This window comes from Calypte anna, chromosome 2 (genome assembly GCF_003957555.1).
Source record: "Calypte anna isolate BGI_N300 chromosome 2, bCalAnn1_v1.p, whole genome shotgun sequence".
NCBI classification, from domain to species: Eukaryota; Metazoa; Chordata; class Aves; order Apodiformes; family Trochilidae; genus Calypte; species Calypte anna.
In genome coordinates this window covers 5,169,686-5,191,788 of record NC_044245.1, presented here as the reverse complement: position 1 = coordinate 5,191,788, position 22,103 = coordinate 5,169,686, and the positions used below count along the sequence as shown (strand labels likewise).

The 22,103-nt window shown below is 44.8% G+C and overlaps 1 protein-coding gene across 3 annotated transcripts in view; it reads right to left on the bottom strand.

The window, feature by feature from the left end:
• The window catches only part of CTDSPL (CTD small phosphatase like), an 84,130-nt gene extending 81,510 nt beyond the window's left edge, over positions 1 to 2,620 (bottom strand). For all 3 annotated transcript variants that reach the window (XM_030444540.1, XM_008502208.2, XM_008502209.2), the window contains exon 1: positions 1,996 to 2,620. In XM_030444540.1, coding sequence (XP_030300400.1) covers positions 1,996 to 2,071 — 76 coding nt within the window. In that variant the 5' untranslated portion in view covers positions 2,072 to 2,620. The remainder of the gene's footprint in view (positions 1 to 1,995) is intronic.
• Between the last annotated feature and the right edge of the window lie 19,483 nt (positions 2,621 to 22,103).

Genomic DNA, 22,103 nt, shown 5'->3' with positions numbered 1-22,103 from the left:
ATCCAAAAAAAAAAAAAAAAAAAAAAAAAGGGGAAAAAACCCACAGTAATCCACCTCCTGTCTCAAGGTGATGGTGAAGTTTCCGCCTGTCTCCGATCACCCTCCTTCCTCTCTCCCCACAGCCCACCCTTGCTAACACGCAGCCCCCAATAAAACCCTGCTGTGAAATTAAGACCTTGGTGATTTTCTGCCCAGGACAAAACAACAGCAAGAACACAATGCACATTATGCAAGTTGCTGCATAGTTATGCAAGTTATATGCATATTTTTGCTCCGCAGCGTAGCTCTCTGTGCCGAGGACTCCGAAGACACTTGTTTGATGTGGATGCTCACTCTTATTCCGAGCTGTCAAATTTTCCCCTACTTGTCTCAACTGGCTTTTTTATACTAAAATTTCAACCAGCTTCATTAATAATATGATAATATATAATATTAATGAAGCTCTTCCAGCCTGTGCAATAATGTAGGCCGTCAGGACCACCACAAGATCTGAGCACAGTACCACCCAAGTCTACCCAAAGCCAGGAGACATCCCAAGGAGAACACCAGAGCCATATAAACTGTAGTTACCCCATGCTCAACATTGCCAAAACAGAGGAAAACATCAGAAATCTCTTGAGATAAACAAGGCCTCACAGTGGACGTATCACTTCACCAACAAATAGGAATTAGAGATTACCATGAGCATTCCTATAGCGAACAAAAACATTTTTTTTGTTTGAATACCCCATAAAAATCAATGGCTTTTTTTTTTTTTTTTAGTCTACATCCATACTCCTTCTGCAGCCAGCACTGGTGAGATGAGATGACATATTTCACACACTGCCTTTCATTCCCAAGTAAAAGGGAGCAACTTCTCCAATGATACAGGACCCTTCATATTTACAAGAGGAGCTACACTGAAATGGAGGCTTTCTGGATACTCAAGGCATTAGGGGGAGATGTAGCAATTCATTTTTAGAAGACTACTTGGAGGTCTATCAACCTACAGCACCACACACTTTATTTCTAACTATCCATCCTTTTAACCAGCACCACCAGTATCAAAGGCTAAAACTTGACATCCAACTAACTTCCAAAACCCCACAAAACTGCCAAGAACTTGAACCCTGCTGCTGACCAGCACCTTCCCCATCCTCAGCTGCAAGGACACAACCACGTCTAGCACAAGACCCCTCTGAGCTTCCAAGAGGAAACGAGGTTAAGGTCAGTGTCTAGACTTTGGAGGAGAAGCAGCTCCTTTGGCCAAGCAGGATTCATCTTTTTTTGGAGTAAAATGCAATCTAAGCATGATGGCTTATACAAGCAACAGCTATTTCTCTACAGAGTAAAGAAAAAGCCTGTTTTTAAAAGTACTTGCTCATGTGCTCATGATTCTTGCCCAGGCACAAAAATATCCTCGAGAAACAAACCTGAAAGCAACAGATCCTCAAATGTGAGGAAGGAGGAAATATAGGAACACAGAGAGCAATCAGGAATTCCCCCCCCCCCCTTTTTTTTCCTTTTTTTCTTTTTCATAAAATGGAGGGAAAAATTTAAAATCTTCACAGCTGAGGTTTCAAAACCTTCCAACACATCTACCACAGCTCTCCCTGAAGCAGGGCACTAACTGCAAACAGTGGCAACCTTACAAAGTTACCTCGCAGGCTCCCAGAGTATTTTATTTAAATAACGGCTGATTAAACTCAATCTTAAAACACTGTAAGAAGTTCTCAGCCGCATCCAGCAAGCAGTTCCAGAGACATTTATGCAAATATCTTCATCCCACAAAAAAAAAAAAAAGAAAAAGCAAACCCAAGCCCAACAAGCCCTCCTCTATTCCTAACAGCCGAGAGGATTATACTGAAGAATTCAAGTTGTTACTACGTGCGGGTTTTTTTTTAAGCAGAGATTTCCACGAAGGGAAAAAAAAAAAAAAAAAAAAGGAAAAAGCTCCACGAAACAAAACCAAAACCAAACACCACCACCAATGGAGAAAGGGAAAAAGCAGCTCACCTTTATCCTGAGTGCAGGACAGGATCTCCTCCTCTTTGGGGTTAGTCACCTGGGTGATAATGGACGGGTTGTCCATGGAAACAGAGTGAGATTTCACCTGGCTATCTCCCTCCCAGAGGCAGGCTTGTGTGCGGGGGGGGAGTTTGTTTGTTTAAAAATCAATACGCAGATTTGTATTTAAAAAAAAAAAGAAAAAAGGGGAAAAAAAAAAAAAACCCTAAACAACTCCTCCAGAAGCGAAGCCAAGCTGGGGAGGGGGGGAGGGGGAAGGGGGGAAAAGGGGGAGCACCGCGCACAGGGGCCCCTCCGGTAGCGCTGCCACCGCCGCCTCCTCCAGGCGCCAATTCTCCGCTGAGGAGGGGGAGCGGGCGGAGGGAACGGGGATTGGGGGGGGGGGGGGGGGGGGAGAGAAGGCGAATCGACCCCCCCCTTTCAAAAAAAAAACAAAAAAACCAAAAAAACACCAAACCACAAAAAATAATAATTAATCCAATTCACCCTTCCGGGAAGCCCTCCGCTGCGCTCCCCCCGAGACCCCGCCGGAGAAGCCGCTGCCGCCGCCGCTTCACGCCGCCTCCCGAGGCGGGGGAAGTGCCCCCGGCCCTCCGCTCCCCGCCGCGCCTCCCCCCGCGGCCAACCCCCGGCTCACACCGCCCCCCGCATCCACCTGAGCCGCCCCGCGGGGCCTCCCCCGAGCGCGTCCCCCGGCACAATCCCCCGCCGCTCCCTACATACCCCCACCCCCCCGTCCCTCCCGCCGCCCTCCTCCTCCTCCGCGCTTATCTCATCCCCGCGCCCCCCCCTCACACCTCCGCCCCGGCCCTCCCTCCCTCCCCCCCCACAACCCCCCTTCCCGCGGGCAGCGCTGCGGGCTCAGCGGACCGACGCCGGGCCGCCCCCTCCTCCTCCTCCTCCGCCTCCTCCTCCTCCCCCCCTTTTCCCGGGTCACGGGCCGCCGCCGTGCGCGGGTGAGGAGGGAAGCGCGGTGCGAGGGGAGGAAGGGAGGGAGGGGAAAGGGGCCGAGCTGAGCTGAGCCGCGCTGCGCTGCGTTGCGCTCCCCCCGGGCCGCGCTTCCCCGCGCTGCGCCACAGCCCTTCGTCCCCGCCGCCGCTACCGCCGCGCTCGCAGCCTGTCAGCCCGCCCGGAGCTGCCCGCGCCCCGCCCCGCTCCGCCCCCGCCCCGCGGGACGCTCCAACATGGAGGTGGGAGCGGGCAGCGCCCGGGCCCCGCTGCGCGGTAAACAAGGGGGCGGGGTTATAAAGGGAGTGGGCGGGGCTACAGAAAGCGGCGGGCGTGGCTAGGGCGGGTGGGCGTGGCCCCAGAGGGGGGCGCGGCAACGGAGTGCAATTGCGTACAAAGGGGCACGGCCAGCTGGGGGCGTGGTTAATACGGAGAGGGCGTGGCCAATGGGGAGGGGGCGTGGCCAGAGCGGAGGGGCCGGGGCACTGTGGAAGGGGTGGCGGGAAGGGGCGCGTCACCCGTTTGTCGCCTCAGGGCTGTGGCGGGGGCAGCCGTGGGCTGAGCTGCGGGGTTGGGTGTCCCTTGGGGAACGGGGAACGCGTGGTGTAGGTGTGGATTTGGGATGGGGTGTTACGGGTGGCCGCGTTCTTTCGCTGGGTGAGGGGGTGACTCTAGCCAGGCAACTGCGGGCAGAGACAGGGCTGGGGTCCCCCCCTCCCCAGCACAAAAACGAAGGTGGAGGTGCTGGAGATGTCCCTGAGGAGGCTACGAAGATGAGCAAAGGGCTGAAATACGTGTGCTGTGGGGACAGGCTGAGGGGGGTGGCTCCCTGGAGACCTCAGAGCCCCTTCCATTCTCTGGGGGGGCTGCAGGAAAGGTGGGAAGGGGCTTTGGAGAAGAGCATGGAGTGATAGGATGAGGGTGACCTGTTTCTGTCTGAAAAAAGGGAGATTTCGATGACATGTTAGAAGTTATGGATGCCCCATCCTTGGAAGTGTTGGGAAGCCACGTTGGATGGGCTTGGATGGAGCAACCTGGCTGAATGAGAGGTGTCCCTGCCCATGGGGGCTAGATGAGCTTTAAGGTCCCTCCCAAACTTACCTATTCTATGATTCTATAGCAGCTTGTATGGCAGCTTCTCTGAGAGAAAATACTCTTTTTTTTTTTTTTTTTTTTTCCTAGTTAAAGGCATGTCTGACTCTCCAGGAATTCCCAGTGCTGCTGTTTGTTGGTGTATCAGGATGTAAAGCTGTGGTGTGGGTGCCCTGCTCCTCCCCTACCCTCCTGCCACTACCCAGGATCTGGGGCAGGATGCTGAGGGATGTAGGTGTGGGAGCCTTCCCAAAAAGTGGCTCTCAGAGTGAGGTGAAAAATGTCTGTCAGAGTGAAATCAGGAGAAAACCTTAAAGAAAGCACGGTGGTATTTTTAATATCAAAAAAGGATTTGCAACCTCCTTTCCCTCCAAAAAAAAAAAAAAAAAAAAAAAAAAGTACTTCTAATGTATATACGGTCTTCTATTTTAACCTTGCTACAAAAAGGACAGAAAAAAAAATTAAATTCCATTAACTAATTGAGGGAAATCTGTAGCTGGCATAGATCCAGGCAATGTGAATTTTAGTAATGATAAAACTACCTTTTTTTTTCCCCTAAAAGAAAGCCACTTCCTGTGATCGTTTAAAAAAAATATATATTAAATATATATATATAATTTATATAATATATATAAAAATATGTATGTGGCTCTGGACAGTTTTACTTAACAGCAGCAAAATCCATGGCATTTCAGCTGCCAAGCTAATGCAGAAATGACCACTGTGTGTGATTCCAGAAACTGCAAGCAGCTGTTCTCTCTGCTTTACCGTAAAGGGAGGCCACGGGCTCAGCCTCAAGGAATTCCTATTCTCCAGTAGTGCCACATCTAATTTCTGGGGAAAATAACTTAAAAATTGGGCCTATCACTCTCTCAGCAAGTGTATTCCTACAGTCAACAGGTTTCAGGTTTTTGCTGTGAGTCTTCCAGGTGGCTGCATTTGTTCAAAGGTGTTTGAAATCTCGATGTGTTTTCTCTGGCAAAGCCAACACTCCTTAAACAGCAGTGCATGCAGAGATACCAGTATTGCAGGTTTCTGGGACTTGTATTTTGGGTTTGCTCGTCCTGTTCTTATGACAAACACCGGGGAGAGAGGAGGAGTGCAATGCCACTGCTTGCATTGCATCCAGTTGTACAAGTCCCAACCTGCTGCTTAGCTTTGGGCTTCTCGAGATGGGAGTCTTGCAAACAGTCCCTTGCAGGTTAGATGGGGCACAGATGAAGAGGAGTTAGTACATGTTGGCTGCTGGAATCAGCCCTGCTGCCTTTAAAAGCTGAGAGCTCCAGCTCCTGTCCTGTTCTGGAGGTTTATCACAGCACTGGTTATGTTGGAATCCAGCAACTGCTTGATCTGTTACCCACCCAGGCACTGGAGGGATTTTTAATTATTTTAATTTTTAAATTATATTATTTCATATTTTGCTGAAACAATCAATTCAGACCTCTGTTATTATTTACTACGAGTTTTTATATCAATATTTATATTTGAATAAAACCAAGGTAGCTTCCTACCAGCTTTAAGACAGAGGTCTTGCTTCAGAGCATATCTGAGAGTCAGCCAGCACCCAAGACATCTTCCACTTCTTTGCAGGGGAAGAGAAATTATGACATGCAGAAGAAGACCATGTTCTCAACACCTTTTCTGTGCAGGTATGAGGAGATACAAACACCTTGTCTGATGAAAGCCACCGTTTGTAAGGGTGACAGATACAACAGCACCTTGAAGCCAATGTTTTATGTATGGTTTAAATGTTGATAGAATAGCTTTTTGCAGCTTGCATTGTAAAAACCCCAAACAGTCAGCTGTTTATTCATCTTATTAAGGAATTTGGGATTTATTTCAGATTAGAGGGGAAACTGCTAATTATGGTGGTGTAGAAGGTGTATAATTGTTTGAAAGAACATCCCAGGAGTGATATCTCTGTGCTTGCCCTCCTGCTACTCCCATCCATCCATCCATCCACCCATCCACCCATCCATCCATCCATCCACCCATCCACCCATCCATCCATCCATCCATCCACCCATCCATCCATCCATCCATCCATCCATCCATCCATTCTCCACCCCTCCAGTTTAAGGTGGAGAAAAGTTGGATACCAGCAGCACACCAGGAGCTGGAGGAAGCCCATGGGCAGAGCAGTGGGAAGCAAAATGGGAATTCAGGAAGCTCAGCTGTACTTGATCAGGCAGCACTGCTGAAATAGGAAACTGGTCCCTTCCTCCAGGCAGGGTTGTTCAGCCCTTACTCCTTTTCCTGAACCAACTGTGAGACAGATGGAGCCAAACCAAGAAGCAACAAACCACGTTGTTTCCTTTCTGCTTTTACTTTCCTTTAGACACTCTAAAGTGTGTACAGTATCTTTGGGGTTTCTTTGTATGCTACATGAACTAAATCCTAAATAATCCCATGGAACAAGGGAATGGTTTCCTCACCGTGACACAAATAGGAGGTGGAGACCCAGAAAAAACAATAATACATGGCAGGAAACTGCAGTACAAGCCAGGAGGCAACCCCAGATTTTCATCATGGCTCCTGACATTTGTCCTTGCCACTAAAACGTGTTCTCCTTTCAATGCCATAGGATGTTTTATAACGGGGGGGGGAAAAGGTTTTTTAGCAGAACTGTCCTACATTAAAAGGAAGCATTTATTTTCATTGATATCAGCTCAGTGAAAGGTTGACCCTGGGCCCACAATGGGAGTTTCATCCTTGACTTTAATGGAAGAGCAATCAAGGTCTCCTGATGTTAGATCCTCCAGGATGGAAAACACTGCAGTTTGTATCAATATGATAAATGTTTCATAGTTTGTCTAAGCTGTGATATTCTTGTAATAAATGGTTTATTAGATTGATTAAATGCCTTAACTCCACTTCAGCTATTAATCAGTTTTGGCAGCTGTTTATGGCTTTGTATACTTCAAAGTAATGGAGATTATCCCTTAATTATCTCATTGCAGTTTGTTCATTGTTTCCTAAGTAGTGCCATTACAGTGGTAAATTGCTACAGTAAAACAGTGTCAATACAAAGTTATGGGGTTCCCATTTTTATGGTGCATTCATAAAATTAATGCAATCTATTTAAAATATAGCCCTGATTTCAGTGCAGTGACCTATTTGATATGGCAGGAGAGATTTGGATGAGAAAACTGTAGAGCATTAAGAGACTCTGCTTTCACCCAAGTAAAGCAGCATGTCCTCTGCTGGAATATATGTATCAGAATTTACTCAACTAGTACGTGTTTGATCACTTCTGGCTTCCCCAAATGCTGTGAATTCCAATGATTTTTTTGCCTGTAAATACACTGTACTTATGTCTTTTTGTCTGTGCAAAAAGGAAATGAGAAAACTCCAAGCAATTCGATCATTTAGAGGTTACTGTTGTCATTCCACAGAGGGATAAAAGAGCAGCAAATCAATCAGAAGAAAATGGCTGCTTTCTGTATTATCTTCAGACCTGGCAGCAATTCATAAAGTAGCAGTTGCATAGCAATTTCCATTCTAAGTCCTTTCAGTCAGCTGTAACTATACCTAGTTTCAACCTTATGAGTTGTCTCTTTCAGGCTGAGATGTTTGGGAGGAATTGGTATTACTGTCAAGCTCAGAAAGATTCATTAAATCTGCTTTCAGAAACTGTAACATAAGTTGGCTCCCTCCTTGCTCCCAAAATAACTTTTTTTTAATTTTTTTTTTTAATATTAGTACAAATTTATGTTTTCCTTGACTTTTCACTGTTCATGTCATAACAGAAAATACAGGTCCTTATCCTGGATTAAATTAGTGCCAAAGATAGTGTAAATGGAGCTCTTGCTCCCCTTAACAATTTATATTCCATCCCTAATTCCTATAGGCTTTATAGGCTTTTTAATTCAGAAACTTTGGCTACAGAACCCAGCTAAGATGAGGCCAGATGCTGGGCACCTCCGTGAGAAATTATGCCTGGAAAGCCCTCAACCCCACGTGAGCTGAAGGGGTAACTAAAATGCTTGGCTGTAGTTTTGGTGCTGGGTTGAATTAATAAAATTCATAAAGTTTTGACAGGTGGAAAGCTCTGCAGAGCTCCTCACCTGCTGACCCAGGAGTGACACATCCACTCCTCTCCACTTGCAACTGATAAAACTTTGCAAGAGGGTTTGTGTTTCATCAGCAAGCAGCCAAATCCTCTTCCTACATCTTTTCAAAGGGCAGCAAAATCCCTTTCACTGGTGTGCTACTGGTGTTGCATCTTCTGCTTCACGTGGTCATATTTAAGGTGTCTCCTTCTGCCCTAAGGTGCTCATCATGCTGGCAGACTTTTGTTAAGAAAGCTCCCAGTCAGTCAGAACCAGCTGGCTCAAGGAAAGTATTTAAATTCTTTAGCCTAAATAATTTGGGCTAAACCAGATTAAGGCTTCTTTGGAATCTTTCAAGCTACAGAAGGAATAGCAGGGGGCCAGGAGCAGCCGTGTGCTTGGCAATAACTCTTAAGTAGCATCATTGCTTGTTTCACTGTAGCCTTATATCCATGCTACAACTTTTTAGAATCATAGAATCATAGAATTGGCTGGGTTGGAAGGGATCTCAGAGATCATCAACTCCAACCCTTGATCCACTACGGCTGCAGTTCCCAGCCCATGGCACTGAGTGCCACATCCAGTCTCTTTTGAAATATCTCCAGGGATGGAGAATCCACTACTTCCCTGGGCAGCCCATTCCAATGTCTGATCAATTTTGCTCTTGGTCAGAGATGAGAGATGGGAATTCTGTGTCATCAAGGGACTGCAGGGGAGAGGTGACAACAGGAACAGAATTTCTGATTGTATTTTAATTTTGCTTGGGCACAGCAGTGGCCAGGGCTAAAACTTGGCTTTGCCCTTATCTGGTTACCCACTGTGAGCTCTCTGTCCTCCAGGATCCTCCTGGAGCATTCCAGCAGGAATGCAGCAGGAGAGGCTTGGTTTCCATTTCAGTTTTACTGGTTGTCAGATAGTTTGTCTGTGGAACAGATATAATAACAGCTAATCTCATGTTATGGTTCCGGGGCTGTTTAAAACTCCTATTAATAGCAACTGTGGAAAGCCTGGGAGCAGATTTTATAGGGCACTGGGGTAACCAGTTACTGCACATTCCCCTGAGGACACATAGCATCAAGTGCAGCAGCTTGTCCTTTCCAGACTAGGTCATGATCATCTTCATGCTGGCCTTCATGGTCTTTTGGGGGATTTGACATTGCTCTCTTGGTATTCTTCCCAAGACAGGGTTGATTTTGCTCCCTGAGTTACACTTCTGAATGTCCCACCTGATTTCTAGGAAGAGGCTCCATAACTCAGCTCTTCTCTGTGCCCCAGCTCGGGTGGGAATCATCACAGCACTGCTGGATTGCCTGGACTTTCACTGGAGGCAAGAAGGATAGGTACACAATGTTTTGATGACTCTTAGAGGTTAATAAGCTTTTAATTGCTTCTAAATGTTCCCAATTCTCATTTCAAATGCTGATACATGATCTTAAAAGTGTCTATTTTGCCCCTTAAATATGGGAAATTTTAGTGTATTACCTGATTCCACTGAGGCATTGACCAATTCTCACATATCTAACTTTCCTCCTTGAAACAGGCCACCAAACACCATCCTGACTGACAGAGAGTTGATGTGGCTGGTGAATTAATAAGAGTGATGGTACATGAATGCCACGTTAGTGACTTGATTATGTTTTCCCATCAAACACACTAAACATGGGAAGGTATTTGTCTGCTGCTTCTGGGGGAACCAGCTGATGAGCTGTGAGAAAGTCCTGGCTTTGGGGATGATAAACAGGATAAGAAGGGCATGACAAAGGCCTGAAACATCCCTCAGCAAGGACTTGGGGTCATCTTGGCATGCTGAGGCAGTCATTTACTTTAGGAGTCACTAGTGAAAAAATCATTGCGAGCCATGAAATAAAGCAAAAAGTATGAATACAGGCAGCAGAATTTGGCCTAATTGAGAAACAGAAAAGGATGAGTGATGTACACAAAAGGTTCTGTAAATGCAATGTCCTGTCATCTGAGTCAACTGATAGTCATGGTAAATAGCCATCTAATTTTTAATTTATTTTTTTTTTTTACAAGGACTTCTCCAAAGAAAAACTTGCTGACTGTTGGAAAAAGAAAGTCAAAACGATTAAGAATTGCAATGAGAAATTCCAGTCAGTGCCTAATTTTATGCCATTCATTTCAAACTGCATAAATGGTAACTTAGCTTTTGGCTTCATGCCTAGAAGAGCACCTGAGAACACATCATTGCATCATTAGTGAGAGTCTGCTGCCCTTCTTTTTTAATTATGGGCTGGATTTGGAAAGTGAAGTGGTGTGATTGGTTAGGGCTGATCCTAGACCTAACTAGCAGTGAATGACTACCACAAAAAATGCTAGCATGAAAACCACAGACTCTCTTTGAAGTCTTGGGAGCTTTGCTTACTCACCACTCTGACCATTTATTTTATTTTATTTTTTTATTTTTTTATTTATTTTTAATTTTGGTTGAAATTTTGTTCACACACCTGCTGGTGGGATGTGAGAGTGTTAAGAATGTGAAAGAGCATTTCTCATGTGGTGGGGTGGGCTGTGTGGCTGGAAGTGGAGTAAGTGGAGTCACAGTGGGTTTCCCTGAGTGGGGAAAAGAGGAGAGAGTGTCTGCAGATCTAATGAAAGGGAGCCTTAGGCATGGGTGAGTTCTGTGTGCAAGCTGGGAGGGGGAAGGGTAAATGGAGGAAGTGGCAGGGAAGGAAGGAAAATGAACCACAGAAAGGGTAGGAAATAGAAAATCCTTAAAGAAAAGCTTCTAACAACTCTTATCATTTCAGCACTAGTGGCTTTCCCTGGGAGAATTTCCTAGCAGGGTGTTTGTGGGGTGATCTTTGTTGGGGAAAGGAGCTTTAGATATGGAAAAAGCAGCAGTAATTTAAAGGAGTGCTGTGGCTTTGCTTGGTAATGTTTGGTGTTCTCTTTTCCAGTTGTTCCTTGTGCTGGCTCTGTAATGAAAAGGAGTCCAGTGAAAACCAGGAGCACCACATCACTTTGCTTTCCTGAATATGCAAAGCTATGGAGATGCTGCTGCTTGACTGGTTCCTGGCAGCTCCCAAAGCAGCAGGCACTGGCCATTGCCAAATGTTTTTGGGGTAACATCCTACACTTTTCACTGCTGAATTTGTATTCCAGTAAAAGGGCTGTGGCACAGGATCTCTGATAGATATCTACACCTAACAGGAAGGTCTAAGCATCAGGAACATGCAGTTATGTAGAAAAAACATGATGAATTTGAGGGTAATAAAAATATTTGATGGTGATTACTCCATAATCTTTGTCAAAATTGGTTGCATTGTGCTAGATTCTGTACAGAAAAGCTGTAGGAAGTGACTCATGGCCTAGAGATACATGATTTAAGTGTAAAAGGAAATATAATTTCACGTGGAAAACCAAAGCATAGAAAGAGTAATTTAATGGAGACTACGTGGGCAAATTCTGGCAGGATTTGGACTATGGAATCTGCAACCTTTCCAGTCTGAGACTGAAGCTATCCTGGAAGAGAGGCCAAGTCTTTAATTCCTGGTCCTATCACTCACCCACCAGAAACAGAAGCACCGAGTGGCCCAGGAGGATGCAGGAGCCTCAGCCCTATGAGCAGACACCAAAGACCTCCCACAACCTCTTTGTTAAAGAGGTGCCAAGGGTAAAAATGAAGCTGATGTGGTGTCAGTGGGAAGCCTCTGCTTGTTTATTTTTGCCCTGCCATCCCAGCAGGATCCTGCTGAGCTGAGATTCCCACACATGCCATTCCCAACTTGAAGCCTGTCCCAAGGCACTGACTTGACGAGTGCTCTTGCTGTCATTTACAGCTAGCAAAGAGGTGGCTGTAAATGGAAGCAAATAAATTCTGGTGCAATTAGCTGAAGAAGTGTAGGTGGGCCTGCCACAGCAACAGACTTCACACAGTTGCAAAGTATTGAGTGTTCCAGAGGCTGGGATGCCACGTTTATTCCATTGGTTCTTCAGGTGGGTTGAAAGATCAAGGGGTGAATTGCAGATAATCTCAAACCAAACCATTTTTCCCCTTTCTGTTATGGGTGAAGTATTGTGCATGTGGCTGTCTATCAAATGTTCTGCTGCAAAACGTGCATCTTGGTGTTCTCAGGTGATATTCTTGGCAGCTAATCCTAAATTTCACTTTCCATTAGGTCAGTAAATGAAACATTTCCCGTACATACTTCCATTACCTTCATTTGGGGGGAAAATAAATGACTGAACAGGAGCCAGCAGTGTGCCCAGGTAGCCAAGAAGGCCAATGGCATCCTGGCCTGTATAAGGAAGAGTGTGGCCAGCAGGTCCAGGGAAGGGATTCTGCCCCTGTACTCAGCCAATGTGAGGCCACACCTCGAGTCCTGTGTCCAGTTCTGGGCCCCTCAGTTCAGGAAGGAGATTGAGGTCCTGGAGCAGGTCCAAAGGAGGCAACTGGGCTGGTGAAGGGACTCAAGCACAGATCCTATGAGGAGAGGCTGAGGGAGTTGGGGGTGTTCAGGCTGGAGAAGAGGAGGCTCAGGGGAGACCTCATCACTCTCTACAACTCCCTGAAAGGAGGTTGGAGCCAGGGGGGGGTTGGTCTCTTTTCCCAGGCAACTCTCAGCAAGACAAGAGGGCAGGGTCTCAAGTTGTGCCAGGGGAGGTTTAGGTTGGAGATTAGAAAGAATTTCTTTCTGGAGAGGGTGATCAGGCATTGGAATGGGCTGCCCAGGGAAGTAGTGGATTCTCCATCCCTGGAGATATTTCAAAAGAGACTGGATGTGGCACTGAGTGCCATGGGCTGAGAACTGCAGCGGTAGTGGATCAAGGGTTGGACTTGATGATCTCTGAGGTCCCTTCCAACCCAGCCAATTCTATGATTCTATGACTGGGTACAAGCCAGACCGGTGGACAGAGACTGCTATAAAACTGGAAAATAGCATGGCAATGTGTTGGCCCAAGCATTATTTTCAGTGCTTTGCCCCTTAGCTAGTCATCCTGCAGCTCCATGTAGAAGCAGCTCCTTTGGTCCATTTGCATTCAGAGAAGGTTTCAAACTGCCTGGTGGTTGGTGCAAAATTCCCCTTGGCTGAGAGCCCTCTGCAGGAGCCATGCAACATTTAAGCTCTTTATGCATTAGCTTTTACCAGAATAGTAAAATAATTAAGACAGTCTGTTGGCCAATATATTGATAAATGAATTACTTGGCTTCCACTCGCTGCTTCCTATGTGACCATGTGGGTTATTATTTGCGAGTATTCATGCAGCTCCAGGGGAAGTGCCTGGGTTGTGGGGTGACAGGACCTTTTGGGGTTTGACCTCACAGGGAACCCCCCATCAATTCTTCCCCTAAGGAGGAACTTGTGGCCGAGGGGTTGGGTTTTGTTTGCATCCTGCCTGGGCCTGAGACAAAACCAAGCAGCAGCTCCAGGACACCTGCTTGACCTGTGCTGCTTCGCTTTGGGGAAATTAAACTCTACCCCATAGAGAAAGAGCTGAAATCCTGCTGCTTTTGGGAATGGTATTTGAATGTGCTTGTTCAGTGCTGGTTTACAATTCAGACACCCGAGAGCATTTGTGAATTGCAAGGGAAGTACACTATTCATTATCTGCTGTCAGGCATTCATCATCCCAGTGTAAGCTTCAAGCCTCTCATCAGGATGCAGAACATTACTTATGACCAGTCACAGGCTGTGAATAATGGCTTAACGAAATGAACAGTTCTTTAACAATTCAGATAAAGGTTTGTTAATCAAAACTATTCAGAGGCAGATTCTGGCACCCCTTCACATGCACTGAATAACACCTATAACCCAGTGCAGTCTCTTTGGGTTTAATTGCGTTTATGGCCGGACAAAATGTTCTTTATTTATTTATTTTAATCTGGCTGACCTCACCTAACTAGCTCAGAGGGAAAGCTGGAGTTTGACTCCACCAAAAAGAAGTGGTCCTTGCCTAGGTCTGCTTTAGCACTTTCTGTACAAAATCACTTTGACAGTGGTGACAAAACTCTGTGTCTTTTCCTTAGCTCCATCAGATGGCATACCCAGGCTGGCCAGCAGCTGCCTGAATTTAAGCACTGCTTTAAACACAGCTTTTTTGCTTGATGTGGGAAAAGTAAGGCAAGTGACACTTTCTTTATGGGACCTTATGCAGAGCAATAAAATAATACCACCATATTCATCTGTGTGGAGGATTAGGCAGTGTTCTAGTCAGCCTCCCAGCTGAGGTTTCACACCAACAGCAGCTCCTTCCTGTCTATTGCCAAACATACTTCAGGCTCCTGGAAAGTGGGATATATTGGTGTATTTGCAACACAGTCTCCAAGTATTCCTCTCCAAATGTTCAAAGCAGCTGGTAGCTCTTCCCCAGTCGTAGGAGGGTTCTTACTTTTTTTTTTTTCTATTCTGAACCCTGCCAAGGAAGCTGGTTCTGCATTTCCAGGAGCAGAGATTGATGAAGTTGGAACATTTCATTTACAGAGAGCTTTCTGGAAAGTGGGGGTAAGGTAAAGCCCTGGAAATCCTGACCTGAATCTTTTCCCCCTTTGTAAAGCACAGCCTTGGCTGTCACATCCTATATTGCATAGGGATCCCAGAAGTGGTTGAATAGGACCCCCAGAAGTGGTTCCCCAGCACTGTTTTGGAGCATGAGTCTGCCATCAAATGTGGAGGTGGAAGAAGGACATGTCCAGGATCTTGGATTCATTCCTGCTCTTTCTAGTGTTCTTGGGCTGAGACTCCCAATAAAAACTCTCAGGGAAGTAGTTACCAACTTCCATTGTGGTCAGACTCCTCTGTGTGTTTGAACAGAACTCTGCATTTTATTTTACATGTAAATAAATTCATTTTCAGTGTGTGTAATCTCCCATAACCAGTTCTTCTTCCTTGGGATCATATTTTGGGAAACAGTCACAGCCATTTCACCCCTGGAATTCATTTTCCCATCTGAGTGAATGTCAGTCCATTTGTAGGGGTAAATCAGTGCTCAAAAGGAGGAAGAAAAAACCCTCTGGGTTGATGTTAAAGGATCTCACTATCAGCAATGGCTGGTGCAGGGGAGGTACAGCTTTTTCTGGGTTTTTTTTCCAGCAGATTACAGTCTGAGGCACTAGCTGCAATGAGTGGGAAGGGAGGAGCAGGGAAAAGAGGGAGAAAAAAAGAAAAGGCCCTCGTGTAGAGAGAAGCCAGGAGCATTTATCTCTCCCTTTCCCTCCTCTGCCTTGCAATCACTGCCACCAGCTCCTCATCGTCTCCTGGTGGCCTCAGGACCACCATAAATGTGGGCATCTGTAGAGAAATAATCTGATATATGGTTTTGTCTCTTCTTGGAAATTTACAGTAAATTTTCATTTTGGTCATTTCTTCAGGTATTCATTTTATTTATTTATTTACTGTCTTCAGTTCTTTATTTGAGCAAAGAAAGGAAAAACACAACCCAAACAACATTGCAGTTTATCCAGCAAAGTTTCTATTTTGATTTATTGAAAACTTGTCCAACCAGTTATTTATATTTTTTCCCGTGAAAGGCTCAAAAAATTTCATCTGAAACAGATATTTCCATGGAAACATCCATCTTTGATGAGATGTCATTCCTCAGATGTTTCAGCTGAAGAATTTTGTCAGTTCTGGCAGAAAAAAAAAAGGAGAGAGGGGGCAGAACAAACAAAGAGCAAGCTCACAGGGCAACATTCAATGCTTCAAGTTAATGGGCTAAAATGTCAGCTGGTAAAGTGCCATAAAGCCAGAGAAGTCAACCCGAGTCAATGGAGCTATGCTAATTTACACAGAGGATCTAGCCTTAGATTTTAATAGAACCAGCCTAGCAAGCTGTTTCTCTGCTTCCCCATCCTCCTCCCTTTTTAATAAGCTCTCAGTCATACTTGGCCTATCCTTTAATAATTTACCCTCCTCTCTTCATGGTTCTTCTTCCTTCTCTGGAGATAATGGGATGGGGTTTTTCTGCCCTCACAGAAATCCCACAGGCAGGTTAAACTCCACACAGCCAGCTGCTGGCTTCTTAAATATCCCTGGTGCCTTTTCCTGCACTCTAATATCCATCTTCAGCTTGGGTTTTACTTCACCAGTGCCAACTGACTTCAATGCTATTTGCTATATATTATGATATAGAATATTTTATTGTGTTCTGTAGATCCTGGGCTATTGAAGCATTAAGCTCACAGAGCAATCAATTACTTTAATGGGAGCTCTGGGTGTCTGGCTGCAATTTTGGAAAGCAGATCTATGAGATAGCTGTAGGACACAATCCAACTTCTGCACCACGAGCCTGCTCTCTCTCAGAAGTTACTATTTCTTTCTTACCCAGGGCCAAATAGGTATTTAAAGCATAATTGGCATGGTGCATGCTACTGTTTGCTTTTTTTTTGTTGTTGCTGGTGGTGTGAAGTGTAAGCAAAGTGTGGCCATGGTTAAGTGCTCAGTCCTATGTAACTTGTAAATGAATGGAATAAATACTTGGAAGATATACAGTTCCAGAGCTGGACATTTCTTACCCCATTCCCTTGAAGCCAGGAACCAAAGTACTGAATTTTGTGCTGTGCACCAGGCTACTTTGCTCAGTCTAGTTCTAGTTTCTTGGTGACCATGTCCTTCCTTCCCAGATACTTTTAATAAACAGAATAGGGAAGTGCTGATGCAGAAAAAACTCCCCTGCAGAACTGTAAAGACTTCTTCATTTTTTTTAAGACTTTTAAAAATAAATAAATAAAAAAGAACTTCACCCAGTTGTTTCCTGTAGAAGTAAATGGCTTTGGGTCCTCAGATCATGTAAGCCTCTCTTTTCAGTGATGTATTTCAAATGCTTTCATTGGGATTGTATTTTGGGAAAGAGTCACAGCCATTTCACCGCTGGAATTCATTTTCATTTCATTTTCATTGGTTGTACCTGATCTTGTTCCCATGGAAGAGGGAAGGCAGCATGCAAAGTCTGAGGTGTCTTCTCTGTTCATCACTCAGAAGCATATTGCATGGAGCACACCTTTTGCACACCTTTTTTCCAGAGATGTTCTTTGATTGTCCCAGGTACAGACCTGGTAACTGGGAACTAAAAAGGAATGTGTGTGAACAGTTCCCTCACTGAAACCCTGTGGACTTGTAATTGATGAAATCAACCTTTTGGAGCAACAGAAGTATGATTGATGTGGCTTGAATTTCAGCTTTGCATCTTGACTGGCATTTGTGTTTAATGACTTTTCCTGATTTGTTAAATTTAATTTTATTGCATTTGTTTCTAAAGAACGTTGCTTTAATTAAAAAAAAAAACAACAAACCAAACCAAACCTCTGTTCTACGGAAATTATTATTCACCATCTATATGGCACAAAAGGGTATGTGGTGAACATAGAGAATAATTAGCAGCTGTAGGAGGAGAACTTATGAGACTATGATTATGAATATGTAATAGAGGAAATAGACTACAAAGAAATTAAACCAAGGAATTTATGAGTAAATAATGGACCTCTGAGTAAATAGGAGCATTCTCTCAGCATCCACTTGATGTGTTGTTAACCACTCAGTATTTCAGAACATTAACCACTTTTTTAAGTAACCAGTTCTTTGCTATTGGCAACAACTTGCTCTCTGGAGCTGCCTTTCTGTTTTGCAGGGCAATTGCTCAGTGAACACAGAGTGCTGCAAAGACATGTGAGGCCAAAGCTTTGGGGTAGGTAGGAGAATAGTCAAAACCTGTTACATAGGTGTAAAGCTGCCCTTAGTCAATGGAAATTGTTGAAGGCACTAAGTCTGCTTCCAGAATTACTCTGTTGGAAACAAGGGCAAGGTGTTATCACTACTCCCAGATGAATACAGGTCTCTTTCCTCCATGGGGGTGTCAGCCCAAAGTTGAGATTTCCAGAACTGGTGGTGGAGGTCTTAAAGTCAATTTTCAAAGTGTTGAAAATTTCTATTTTCCCTTAGATTTGATGATTCATTAGGATCAGTGACTTTAAAGCCTGTAGGCTGGAGGTGTCAGTCAGTTCCCAAGAAAGTCCCAGTATCTTCCAAATGAGAGACCTGATGTGAGCAGACAGGGTAACCAGAAAAGCAAAGTGGTTGTATTTGAGAGGTAATTCCTAAGAAACACAGAGCATCCATGAGTAAGGGCTATTAATTAAAATGAATTGTATAATGGAGAAAGTGGGGTGAAAGCTCCTTGAAGGATGACTAGGTTGATATTTTGAGGATTCAGAAATCATAAACAAAATAAGATGGTGAAGTTTGTTCATTGGGCAACTTTCCTATTACAGCAACCCAAAGAGAATGAGGTATGATGAGGTATATTGAGGATAGAGGTTGTGTTTTCATTCTAGAGAGACGAGTAATTCCTGCTGATTATGGACCAAACCCAGTGCTAAATTATTCCTAGTTTTACACCAATGAAACTGATAACAACCATATGACATGAGTGGAGCTTTTCCTCCTCCTTCCCATTAGCTGCTGGCTAGCACACCAAACATTTTTTACATCACAGAGTAGAGGGCAAGGAGTTATCTAGAAAATGTAATGATCAACTGCAATACGTGACTGATTGCATCAGGTGAGGAGTGTGAAAGATGAGGTTCACTTGCCAGCCTTGGCCTCTTGGTTTGGCAAAGAGAGATAGGAAGACAAAGCTCAGTTTGATCAGAAGTTAACAAATTACTGAGCAGATGAGAATCTGAAATCAGCTTTTATTGCACTGTGATCTGAGTCATTAATGGAGTGTGCAGAGGAGATAGTAAAAACCCAAACATAATACCTTAAATATCCTCCACTTCATCTCAGCTGGGACAGCTGTAGATAGAGTCTGTATCAGGGAAGACCAAGTAGAGCCCTTGGGTTTGAAGGGAGCTGGGAACTTAGTTCCTTAAACTCCTTGCAAAGTCCTAACCTACATATATTTAGTCTACAGGAGTCCATACTCACAATGCCAAGTCCCACCTGTGGTTATCTTGCTGAAAGTCAACAAGTTTGAGGAGCTAAGGTTATGGGCCATAGAAATGAAAATCATCACGGAAATGAAATCATAAGCTGAGCCCAAAAGAAATACATGGGTATGCTCTGCTTCAGCACATCTTCTATCAGCAGTGAACTTCTTTCTTTCTATCTAGAAAAAAGAGAACAACCCTGAGCTAAAAACAAGCAGTCCAGAAAGAAAAATATTAGTCTCTCTTTTTATTTTTTTTATTTTTTTTTTAGTGATGTGGGAAGGTTTTAAGGGGTACATCTACAGGAGTGAAACAAAGTGTTGACACCCTAGAGTTTGTTTGCTATAGTTTTCTTGTTATTGGAATGATTCCTGGCACAATTTTTGGCCCAGGCCACTGTCCCAGATAGTCTTCAGTCAGTGTCTGGGAGTTCACATGGATGAGGGACCTTTCCTCATGGGAAGTTTGAATAAGGTCTCCATTTGATAGTATGGACACAGCCTGACTGATATTTGGCCTCTGGACCACAAAATGCTCCCTGGGACACTAGAGGAGGTGTAGGTGAAACTTTTTAGGCTTTGTTCAGACAATCAGGGGGGATCCTTCCTCTGTTACCTCTTCATCTAAGAATAGCTGAGATATGTTGTGAGAGGAGCAGAGAATATGAGAGATCTTTTACACATATCAGCCACATAAAAAATGACAAAGCTGTTTGGAAGATCTGACCCCACTCGAATTGCAGTCTAGTATTTTCTGAAGAATTGTGCTTTTTTGGATGTTTTCAGTGTTTGTGGAAAATAGAGATCATGCTGGAGAATTTGGATACAAGAATTGAGGGTATGTTTTGAGCCTCTGGCTGTTCCCTGTTTCCAAACAAGCAGCAAAGACGTGAAGGCCAAGTTTAAACTGGGAGCTAAGACAGAGAGGCAAAAGGGAGAAGCAACAGTGCAGTCTCCAAGAAAGCATCTTTATGTACAGGCAGCCACATAAACACGGTCTGAATAGATGAACACGGGCTTATATGCTTTCTGAGGTGAGGACAGGGTCATGAAAAACTGGAAATCTGGTGCTGGATCAGTCTGCTTCTGAAATTTCTGCAAAGGGACTTCTAGAGGGGTGGATTGAGCTGTATGGGCAGGGAAGAAGTTAGTAAGCACTTAGAGAAATGATGCAAAAAGATTATCTGTAGAAAGAGATCTGAAGATGTAAAATTTAATGTTTTTTAATCAGAGTTAGCATTTTATGAATATCGATCCTGTCTTAAATGTTCTGCAATGTTAAACAGAGTGGGCCCATTTCATTTTTGCAGGCACAAATGAGCAATAAACCTTTCCACTCACTTGAGCTTCTGCTGCATGTGAGATCAAAATCAGAGCCAGAGGCATTTGGAGTTTGAAAGAAATGTTTTTGGGTTTGATGTCTATTTTTGCTGCCTCTATTTAGAGCAAACAGGGCCAGGGCTGGAAGTGAATACAGTGTCTCTGAAGTGATGAGTTATTCCCAGCCAGTCTGTAGTGGCAGAAGTATGGTACCTTATGGGTTTGAAATCCACCGTCCTCATTAACCACATGTTGGGCCAAAGTCCATTAATTTCTACAGCCCCTCAGGGCTGAATTTAGCCCATTATAACAAAGTGATGATGTTGTTGGAAGCTATTTTTTTTTGCCCTGTGCTTCAAGTTGGAGACTACAATGCAGTATAAACGAGTTAAAGCCAAGATATTTTAGGCTTTTTGGTATTAAGTATTTTCTCTGTACTTTTCTCAAGAGCTCCCCAAAGTACTAATTAGTGGATATTAAACGTGGCTGAAATTGAGGCAGAACTAATGTAGGGAGCGTGTTCAGGGTACTTGTGTCTTCAGAGTCCTTCTAAAGGTGTTCAAGGAGAGCTGTGAGGTGGTGGTATTGCCAGTGACAGGGGGGACTTTACTGGTGATGGTAGTGATTGTAGAAGTGCCAGTGATCTGGTGTGAAGGAACACCAGGTAACAGACAATTTTCTGTTCAAGTCTCTAGCGTGGCCCACCTAGGGCTGCTGAGTTTCACGCTGACTCACATCCATCTCTCCTGGTCTAGGTTATGCAGAGACCTCTTGGGTTTTGCTGGTGTTGAGGCAGCTGTGTGATTGAAACTTTCAGCTGAGGAAAGAGTGGAGGTGACAAGGTTGCTCAGGATGGCACAACCAGTCCATGCTGGGGCTAAAACAGATGGGCCCATCCCCTTCCAAAAAAGGGACAGTGGGAAGCTAAAAAGCAGTGTACAGATCTCTGGCAGCCCTCCCCTCAGTTTGGTTTCCCACTGGTCACTTACCCTGTGGCTTTTGGCCATCTCAAAGATTCTGGTACACACTTCATGAGCTCAGGAGCACCAAGCCCTGGTTGGGTTTAGCAGCACAAAGAGGACTCACTGGGTTCATACCAGAACCTCTCCCACATGTGATGTGTCCCTAAACCACGGTCCCATTTCTCCAGCTGAGGTGAAGAGGGTGACATGTGATGCCCTGACAACATCTGGCAGTTTGTTGTGATGTTCTATGATGCTGTTCTCCAGTTGTTGTTATTCACATGGCAACAACAACAACCATCTGAGCCATCACCCCGCCACACACGTGCCTGAGCGGTGCCGTACCAGGCTTTACACCTCTGGAGCCTTTGGGCTCTTGTGAGCTTCAGGATGGAGCACATGAGCTTCTGCCCTTCTGAGAACTGCTTCACTGGAGCAAAAAATCCAGTTAAAGAGAGGAAGCCAGGAGGCAGTGAGCTGCTGAGTCATTACCCAGCCCTCCTCGGGTAGCCTTACCCCAACACCAAGGATCAGAGGTGAGGTGACCTTGCACATCCGAGGTGAGGCAAAGTCCTCTGCAGGGGATGGAATGTGCATTAACTCTGGAATGCAGACAGGCAAATGTGGCCTCTATCAGCAGCTGTAGGCACGGGTCTAAGATCATTTGAGTCTCAAGGGAAAAAAGCTCCCTGTGTGTCCAAAACCCAGAGAATTCAGTGGAAAGACTCCCACCAGCTATGAATCGGGTGCTCACTGAGAGTCCTCTTAGATCTGTTCTTCTAATGAGGTTTGTGATTAGTCTGGGTGATGTTTAGTTTTTGGTCCACTTTGTTTTGAA